General features: G+C 45.2%; 1 protein-coding gene across 2 annotated transcripts; it reads right to left on the minus strand.

Annotated features, from left to right (window-relative positions):
• Positions 1-387: 387 nt before the first annotated feature.
• FLCN (folliculin) lies at positions 388-9739 on the minus strand. 2 transcript variants are annotated; one of them, XM_084296306.1, is made up of 12 exons: positions 9554-9739; positions 8840-9119; positions 8096-8242; positions 7322-7543; positions 6677-6837; positions 5848-5939; positions 5469-5659; positions 4464-4577; positions 4000-4123; positions 3543-3674; positions 2605-2710; positions 388-1821 (listed from the first exon to the last, which is right to left on the minus strand). In XM_084296306.1, exons 2-12 carry the CDS (start codon positions 9086-9088, stop codon positions 1620-1622), a joined length of 1740 nt encoding a protein of 579 aa, XP_084152432.1. In that variant the 5' UTR covers positions 9089-9119; positions 9554-9739; the 3' UTR covers positions 388-1619. The 2 variants fall into 2 exon arrangements, with proteins under 2 accessions (XP_084152432.1, XP_084152433.1); XM_084296307.1 differs by lacking the exon at positions 9554-9739 and adding an exon at positions 9267-9376.
• Positions 9740-9947: the final 208 nt, after the last annotated feature.

The raw sequence follows: 9947 nt of genomic DNA on the forward strand, positions 1-9947 counted from the left end.
GCTTCCTTGCCTGTGGATAGAACCGGAGCACCTCTTTTCCCTTGTTTCCTTATTGCGGGTTGAGAAATGCAAGCTTTGTTGTGAACCTTGAAATTAAACAACACCTTTCTTCCAAGTAGGTTTGCTGTTTGAACATCCCGTGGTTATGTCCAGTCAAGCATTTTCAATCAGTCAGTATCTTGCTCAAAATATATTTAAAAAAAAACAAACAAAAAAACCCACTAATACCTACAAAGTTAAGAGGAAAAGACCTGTTAAAGTGCTGTACATTAGACTCGGTCTAAGAGATGCAGGAACAATCTTGTGGATGAATTGTTCACCTTGTGGATGCTGCTTCTCCCACCCCAATACACACACACAAATCAACACAAAATTAGGCTTTGTCCATTTTACAAAAATAGCTCTTACTGAGATTTAATGCTTGTCTCCATTTTACAGATGTTACAGACAAAAGCAACCTGCATATTTTATACATAAGAACAGAACTCGTGACAAGTTCAAACACCCCCCTCTGAGCTTGATTCTTGTTTGAATGAGTGTAGTAGGTCACCTGGGTAAAAGCTGCTTCTAGCTTGTTAAAAACATTAATAGTAATGTCAAGTTTTCCCAACAATGATTGAGGAAAAAAAACATGACTTCACAACAGAAACAGTAATTCCTTACAATACAGTTAAAGAATGTCCATTTAGTTAATTAAAAAATGCACCAATGTTGTCTTGAACTATTAAGCATTCAAAATAGCTACTATAGAATTATATAAGAATGGAGCACCTACAGGTTGGATCGTTTCGGCTTAATTAGGAAGCTAGAAAACTATATCTGAGGACAGAACACCAGAGACCTTACCCTGGAGAGGTTATCTTCATTACTTGGAAGTTTTGCAACACAGGCAAAACAAGGCAAGTATTTCACCCTCTAGAGAGGCAAGCAGACTGCATTTTGAGACTTCTTGTATTACAGTTCTCCCTCCCAGACACGATTCCCAAAGCAAATGCTGAAAACGTCTCAAGTTAAGATATAAATAAATTAAAGCGGAGTGACGTGACTCCAACAGGATACTCCTGACTTAACGCTACAGCAGAAAATAGTCTCTTTGTAAATCTGAACGTGAAGTGGTTTTAAATAATTTACACGTGATCCATACCCTGTGACATGTCACTTATTTTTGGTTCTTTTCTCTCAGACATTTAGGAGACTTATGTGAGATTCGGAGAGATTAGCTACATCCGTTCCCAGGAGTTCTGGATGCTGCCACAGGTATCTGAGTCTTGCCAATGAAATCTAAAATTGATTAAGCACCATAATACTTTAGGATGACAGCACAGGATTTCAAATAATTCCCGCTGATTCTTTGAAAGTTGCTGTATTTTAGTCTTGAGTGTGCAGGTCTAGATTTAGAGTTGAGTTTCAGGACAGACAGCAGCAATATTTATTAGCACTTATTAGTCCAGTCTCACAGCAATTAGAAAAGACTCAAGTCACTCTTCAAGTTAGTTTTAGGACCACAAGAATAGTGATGAAATTTCACTATCCACCTAACACACATGCTGCAGGCTCAGCAGAGGTAACTTGGGGTTCCCTGCAGTTATCTGAAGGCAGCAAGTGAGGTTGGGCACCCTTTAGTTCCGGGACTCCGAGGACGTTGGGCTGCGAACTGTTGACATCAGGTGAGACTTGTAAGTCTTGCTCAGGCCTGTCATCCAGAACTTGAGAAGCTTGACATTGTCCTCCTCTGCAGCTCCCAGAATGCTCAACAGTTTTTGTGTGTCTTCCTTGGGTCTGCTGTCCACTTTAGTGAATTTAAAGAGGACCTTCACTTTACTGCAGGAAACAAAAACAAACTCCTGTCACTATTACAATAGACTTGCATGCATCAAGCAGGAAACAACCAACTGTAGCTTCTCTCAGTACCTACTACAACTACGTGCTAATAAAAACCTCAAACAATATTCCAAAGAAATTATTCTCAAGCTTTAAATGAAGAAACGGGGGAGAAGACGAGTACAGGAAAAGGGGAGATTAGTTAAGGAGATTACTCGTTTCAGAAGTAACACGCCTAACTCTGGTTTGATTTTTCATTCATGTGAAAAGTGAAATGATTAACTGTGACAACTGGGAATCTCCCTGCGAGGCACATGTAGTGCCCATCTGGCCTTCAGATAAATTTACAAAACCTGAATGTTTTGTGAATTATTTCACATGACTGTTTGGTCTTCCTTTATAACTGCTTGCATCTCTGAAACGTGGTGCCTGAGGGTGCAACCACGATATCTGTTTGACATGTTATCTGCACTGGAATACAGTGTGCATTGACAGGCTTATATATATTTGCATACTTAATCCTCATAACGTATATAAGGCAGACAAGTATTGTCACGTAGGTAATCTCCAGATGCACGAACTGAAGCATAAAGGTGAAGACCTGCTGAAAGCCAGAGAGGATCAGAGTAGAATAAATTCCAATCTTGTCAGCTCCCAGCAGTAAAGTTGACTGCTCTCAAGACTAAGGTCAAGGTTACCTGACTACAGGTTTGTCTGTACTCTGGTGTAACCATTCTAGGATTGACACCAAAGCTGTTTCTCTGAAAGCAGAGTTGTACTTACTTCATCCACTCCTCCTTCAGGCAAACAAGGCACTGATCCACAACATCTACAGAAAGGTTCTGGTTGGTCAGAGCAGCTTCAATCTTGTTCAAGATTGTAGGGCCAACTACAAAATCAGAAAGGAGGGAAACAGGGTAAGAAACAGGACTCACATCTACAGGTTACCCACTGAGACATTCACTGGTAATAGCAAGGACAAGTCCATTGATCCTATGACCTAGGCCTGAATACTTGTTAGGATACACAGCTGCTGGAGCACAGAAAGTCTAGAGGGAGTGAACCTTTGTTTTGCTTTGCACCTGTATCTTCAGCAGACAACGCAGAAAGGGTTAGCTATCTGTCCTATCTGTCAAAGATAGAGGCCAACATATCTAAATTAAGACTTCTCATTAAATCGAGATTGATGGACCCGACTGGAATCACATCTAGATGCAAGTGTTTAAGTTCTTGAACAAAGAAGGCAAGAAAAGGTCTGCCATTTCTGTACCAGTCCTACTGATCTATCAAGCAGAATATGGGAGATGATGAGTAATGCCATGGGCTTTATGTGTTTAGCAGATTAAGCTGAACTGACTCAAAAAAAAACAAAACAAAAAAAAAAACAATACCAAAAAAACAAACCACAGACAGGTACTTCAGGATAGAAAGTGTTCATCATGGGTTACAGAAGAGTTTCCCTACAATTGCTACTGTGCCCGTGTCACAGAAGTAGTTTTTCACTTCTGAAAATTAACAAGCAAAACACTGACTGGGTAAAGCAAACCCTTTTTAATTGAGCAGACTGTGGTAGTAGTGGCAGTAAATTCTCACCCCCAGTTGTACAGTGACCCAGCTTTCTACTCAGACAGTACATGAATGGCAAAACAAATGCAGTTAAACATCAGGATGCTCATTTTAATCTCAGGGATATGAGTTTCTTCTGCTTTCAAAGCACTCACCTCGATCTGCTGCGACAGGGCTACCGCTGGTGACAACAAACTCGTACTTGTTGAGGGACTGCTCATCATCAAACAGAGTTGGGTAGAGACTGGACCGCGTAGCAGAGCGAACTTCCACAAGGACTGCAAACTCTGGAGCAAGAAAAGCCCAAAAGAACATTAACTGTAATAGCTCTGTTTCTAAAACACAGCTACAAACTCTGCTCCTGGAAAATGCAGCTCTGGTAGCTTACAACACTTGGTGCAGCATAACACTTTGCTGTAATCAGTAGGAAGCAGGACTTTCAGCTTTGGTACAATTAATGCTCATAAGTGTCACACCTTTCAGCTACTGATCATGCAAGCATATAGGGAAAACAAAGGAAGTGCTACAGGTTTTAGTTCATGCAGCAAACTACCAATGACTTGGTAGTTTGTTTTTTTAGGTTAAAGAGAGGGTTCTGCTACAGGTTCTTACCAGATGATAATATGTGGGATGGGATTTGGACATGTGGACTAAGCCCTAAGAAGTTACATCGATATGCCTCTTCATACTGGTCACTGTAGGGGATGATCCGCACACAACCAACGGGCAGCATAGTCTAGAGAAGGAAGGAAACACGTTGAGAGAACCATTGGAACTAAACCAGTAAAGCACACTTTTCTCCACGATTTCCATGATCAGCCAGGACTTGGAGAACTGCTGATGCAGATTTTGCTTATCTGGGGGAGCAGAAGCATCTTACTCAGCTTAAAAAACTATGCAGTTGCTATCTGTGGACAACCAAGACATCCAAAGGTTGGATTCCCCGCCAGCCACATAATTTAGAACACATTCTCCACAAGATTACATGTTAGAGATAGGTCATTAGGAAGGCTGGACTACTAGAACATATATGGAAAAACAAGCAGCCAGGAAACAAAGGAAAAAAAGTTTCTAACCCTTAGCACATCAAAAGCAGACTGGACAAGATCCATGTCTCGAGCTTTCCAGATGACCTGGTTCCCCATCAGAACGTGCCAAGCCAGCATGCGGAATGCTGATGCCCCAAGAACCTGAAATGAAACCATATAGCATTCATTAGGAAAATCAGTGACATGTCCAGCCTGCCCTGTTAAAAACATGACTGCCACATAAGAAAACGTCTAGAACTGAAGAGCAGAAATTAACATAATAATTTAGCAAGTTGTGTGCATAGACAGTCATTCAAAAGCACAGCACCAAGTATTTCTTTGACAGGTGCTAAAGGTGCCACGCTATCACGCAAAGTAATTTTCACCTCCACCTGTGGTTTCAAAAACAAACAGCAGCAAAGCATCACCTCACCACCGTGCCTAACCAGCGATCCAATTCAGCATTAAGCACAGTAAGAGAAGAGTTGTATTCCTAGGTTCTTCCAAATCCTTCAGTTCTCTGGCAAGATTACATGAATCAGCCTGCAAGTTGGCTGAGTTAGTGGCTTTGGCAAGATGGACACAGGCCTGCTTGGAATGGGACCGAATGACTTCTATTAGGTGATGATAACTTCCAGGCATTTCTCTGATCTGGGTTATGTTCACAGCAGTGATTCAGTCATGAAATATTAAACTTTATTCTTAGACAAGCCTCCAAAGGCACACACTGGCAATACAGCACTGTAGTTTCACAGCTTCAAGCATTCCAAATTAAGAGAAAAGGAGAACAAAAGGAAGCTAAAAAGATAAAGGAGCATAAGTTCAGAAACACGGGAGCTATTTGTCAGGAGCGTCCAGGAAAGCAAGCTACCATGAAAGAGACTGTGGGTCTAATGCACTTCACCCTCAGCCAGGTAACTGGAAGCACTGGAGACAAGCTACATCTGCACAGAATCATTTGTTTTGTTTGTATTTATTATTTTTTTTTCCCCTGAAGCACTTTTGTTGTAAGCAAATAATACCTGGCTTTGAAGAACTGTGTTCCTCTCTTACCTGTCTCATGTGCCTGAGAGAGCGGAAGACAGACAACCTTCTGTGAGCTACATTCCAGCTGCTGCAATCTGGCATCAGAGAGGTTTCAGGAGAGCATTTAGATAGCTCCTGTCCTTCTACAGCATCTGGCTGGGAAGAAGGCTTCTCTTCTTCCTCAGAACCATCCCAACCTTCTGACTCTTCTTTGAGGTCTAGCAAAAAACGGCAGATTTGTTATAAATATTGCTGCTATCTAGGAAAATAAACTGCCTCAAAAGTGCCTACACAAACTACAGTCCAAGAGAGATGGTTGCACTTACAATGATGACCAAAGAACTTGGTGTTTTACCAGCCTAAGCATTCTCAGAGGGTCTTCCATCTCTGAAAACTTAGATCTCACCTGCAAGTTTTTCCATCTGAACGAGGGTGTCTTCTGTTGGTGCTCCCTCCAGAAGCTTCTCTGTAAGTCGGCTGCCACAAGCTTTCAAAAGCCTGGGGACATTGAAAAAAACAAGTGGAAGCAGCATTCGTTAAGCTTGCTAGGTGCAAAAATCTAGAAAGAAACCTGCTGCAGTGAAGTCAGCAAAACATCCAACCGCTAACCAATGTGCACTTCCAATCAACACATCTATGCTTTCCTCTGTGCCTCAGCTATCAGCGCATCTCACAGTTACTGCCATTCAGTCACCGAAGGGCCTGCCATGTTGCAATTACCTCGTGCAATGTGCTTGGATGGGGATCCATCCAAGTCACATGCCAGTGTTGCAACCCTCTCTGTGGCAGCTTTCCAGGGAAGCCTGATGAGCAAATCAGGCACTGGACAAACATGCCGTGGACTTCCACAGCCAAGTTACTGTGCCACGTGGCTGCATCTCTCCCGCTGCCTATCACAACACACAGACACCTCCAGGTGAACAGCTGCTCCGCTTCAAGTGCGAATCCCATGTCTACCACCCTAGGGCCAGAAGCATCTTTTCTTGCATTTTTCCTTACTTGTTTTTATACATTATTGTTTCCACCAGCAGACTTTTTTTTGGTCCTAAATACATCATCAGACTGCTGCCTTTCTGTGCTCTGCTAAGTAGTTTCTGATTTAGAAGGAGCTAAGTCCAACTTACTGCACCAAGAAAAACCACCCCAACACTCAAAACACATTTCCACCCTTTCAGAATATTGCAACAGCCTTTTCACGAAGAAGTTCTAGAAGGTAGAATCACAAGTGGCATTACCAAGCAAAGGAAGTATGCAAACATGCCCAGAGGTTTTCATCGTTGGTCAGTGACGTTAAGGAGCGGGCTGCGTTGCCGTTCCGCTGGTGCAGGAAGGGAGTGAAGGCTGTGTTCATCCTCTGGGCACGCTGAGGGCACCCATACTGCTCCGCTTCAAACACCTAGAACACAGAAGAAGGGCAGTGTAAGACCCTGAAAAAGATAAAATACTTACACAGATTAAGAAAAACAAAGCACATCAAGAAACACCAACAAATGAAAATGATGTATTGCACGCAGTCATCCAATATACACTGTAAATTATAGGAAAAGAAACAGAAGGGACATCTTATTCCTGATTAAGAAAAATTAGTAAGCAATGTATCTGCTCCCAAAACACTGGCCTTCACAGCTTTGGTTACACTGCTAACAGAGCTATTGTCTAGCAGTTAGGTCTGTGAAAAACATCAAGTTTGTCTTAAAAGGCCAGAGGCAGCGTGTTCCCTCCCTCCTGCCCACGCAGATACACGCTATCCTCTTGTCCCTTGTGCCAACCTTAAAGACTCCAGCTGCAGTGAGCTAGATCAGCTTTTGGATTGAAATACAAAACAACTATCATAATTTTTGATTAATGTTGAGCCAGATGGACCCTCTGCGCCGACCCACCTTAAGTGCTTTGCCCTGAAGCTCATCGATGATGCCTCTGATTTTTCCCAACAAGAAAGGCCATGAGTTGATGAGGTAAATCCGGTCCATCATGATGGTGATGATGCTGTACCAGCGCTGGAAGCCTCGAGCCAGGCTGTCTTTGATAAAGAAGGTGTGGCTGAACACAAAACCATGCTGTTCGTCTCCAAAAAATATAGGGCCTTCACGTCCTGGGCAGACCTGAATTTGAAGGACATACACCAAAGTAGCTCAGCTCATCATGCAGCTGAAACAGTAATGAATTGTTTGAATAAAATCTTCCTGCTCTTTAGAACAAATCTGACGAATAAAACAAGCCTTTTCTAGGCTGCTATCCAAAATCTGTGGTCAAACAGACTTCCAGAGACATCCTACAAATACTACATAAACTTCAATTTAACTTTATTTTACAAACTCTGATCTATTCAAGTACAATACTGCTGAGAATCCACAAGAAATTGCTGATCCTGGCATACAAGCATTGTTAATCTATAAGGCTCTTCACTTCTATGAGATGCTGAATATTAATGGTCTACAAAGATCAGCAATTTCTTGATAAAAAAGCAACAGATTAAAACATTCTCACACGAGCAGTTTATCAGTAAGAAAGACTTCTGGGTCTTTCTTTCCACCCCCATTCTATCCTTCTCACAGGCTACACAGGTCAGCTAGGATCAGAAAAGTAGTATTTTGGATTTGAAACAATACATAAGGCCCTAAACAGGCTTTCTTCCCGTACTCCGAGGCAGTTACCTCACAGCTCAGACTGCGGACGCAGGCCTGGCGCACAATGCTGAAGAGCTGGGGGTGATTTGGGTGCTGGTGACTGACGTACTTGATCGAAGTTTCCTTGTCGTGGCTGACGAACCCAGGATGTCCTCCCGCAAGAGAGCGGCAACCCTAAAGATAGAAAAGCAAATTCAACATAAATGAACGTGCAGTTGTCTAAGGTGTTCGATTGCCTCTTCATTTTCCCATCCCTGGCTGGCCTAACAATACTACTGGCCATAACTTACAGGGGAGCCAGGCACATGAACAACTGAGAACACACATTTTCTCCACCCCTTTAATTGCTTTGACAATTTTGTTTCTCATTCAAGAGTTACAGACTAACATTAATCAATAGTAAGACCTGAGCTAATGAAGCAGTGACTCTTAGAGGATGAGGGAAGCATTTCTCAGCCTCACAAGACTAAAATGCATAGAAGGCTTAAAAGAAACCTCAAAAGACAATCTTGTTAAGATCAATAGCCTCAAACACAGTCCTTTAACATCCTGTCATGGGGAGCTGTACTGTGTAAGGACTTAGACATTTTTTGGTACTGTCAGTCATATTCAAATACAAGTGCAGTTCACTTTTTTCCTGCTAAAAAAAAAAAAACACACAAACAAATAGCAACACAATTTGCATTAGAGAATCCAAGAGCTTTTAGAAAAGTAATAGATTTAGTAAATTAAAAAAGCCACTGATGTCCACGCGCAGCTATTTGCACTTGCCTCACACATGTCTGACTTCTTCGGCCCTGGGCTGCTGGAGTCAGCACTGGCACCTTCAGCCGGGCTGTGTGAGCGGATCCTGCTGCTCATCTGGATGCCGCCCTCCTCCTCTTCCGCCTGCTCATTCTGCCCAGCGATGTCCCCGCTGCTGGCACCTTGGGGAAGGGGCGAGTGCAGGACCTCGGTGCAGAAGAGGGTGCGGGGCCCGTGGAGCTCGCAGAAGTGGCAGAGGGCAACGATAGCATTCATAGTGAGAGCGCGGCGCGTCCGTCAAGGCGTCCTGCGGATAAAAGAGAAAGCAGACAACATCAGCACAGGGAACAAGCCTCAAACCCTCCTCAGCTGGGCGAAACCCTGCTGTGCATCCCCCTGAGGGGCGGCTGAGCCAAAAGGAGAGGCCCAACCCTACATGGGGGGGGGTTTATACCTCAGGCCTTGATGGGGGGAGAGCGAAGCGGCCTCGCTGCGCCCAGGTACCTCAGGGGAAGGCCCCAGGCGCCTCAGGGGGGGCCCCGGGTACCTCAGGGAAGGCCCCGGGCGCCTCAGGGGGAGGCCGGTGCCAGGCCCACCCGCCCTCCCCACACCGCGACGGGGCCGAAGCCCCTCAGGCTGCAGCCCCCCGCTCCCTCACGCCTCAGGGCTCGGCCCCGGTCCCCCCTCAGCGGGCCCGGCCCCGTTCCGACCCCCTCCCGGTCCCCCCCAGGCCCCGCTCACCGCGGCCGCGGCCCCCCCGGCGCGTCCCGTGGCTGCGGGCAGCTGACAGCCGCGGCCCCGCCGGGCTGTACCATCCCCACCCACCGCCGAGGGGGGGGGAGGTTATAGGGGGAGGTCACTTCTCGGCTGCTCGCTCGCCGCCCAGCAGAAGGAGGAAGAACGGGGAGAAGAAAGGAGGAAGGTGGCGGTGAGGTGGCGCCCAGGCGGTGTCCTCACGCCGCAGCCCCGCTGGTGACAGGCGATGCCACCGCGTCCCCCCCCCCGTGCCCCGCCGTCATGGTTCAGGCGACGCCTTCGGCCCGCAGCCGCCCTCTGCACAGGGCTGGGCGGAACCATTACCTCAGAGGGTGCGGGGGGGGATAGAAACGACAAAAGACGTCTCCTTCTTTTTACT

Source organism: Netta rufina (assembly GCF_964035555.1).
Source record: "Netta rufina genome assembly, chromosome: 15".
NCBI classification, from domain to species: domain Eukaryota; kingdom Metazoa; phylum Chordata; class Aves; order Anseriformes; family Anatidae; genus Netta; species Netta rufina.

Bases quoted from the DNA above. Each gene is read 5' to 3' on its own strand.
- FLCN (XM_084296306.1), bottom strand. From the start codon at position 9,088: ATGAATGCTATCGTTGCCCTCTGCCACTTCTGCGAGCTCCACGGGCCC. The intron at 4,578-5,468 runs GTAAGAGAGGAA...GTTTCATTTCAG, and splicing joins CTCTCAGGCACATGAGACAG to GTTCTTGGGGCATCAGCATT. The intron at 2,711-3,542 runs GTGAGTGCTTTG...CTGATTTTGTAG, and splicing joins CCCTGTCGCAGCAGATCGAG to TTGGCCCTACAATCTTGAAC.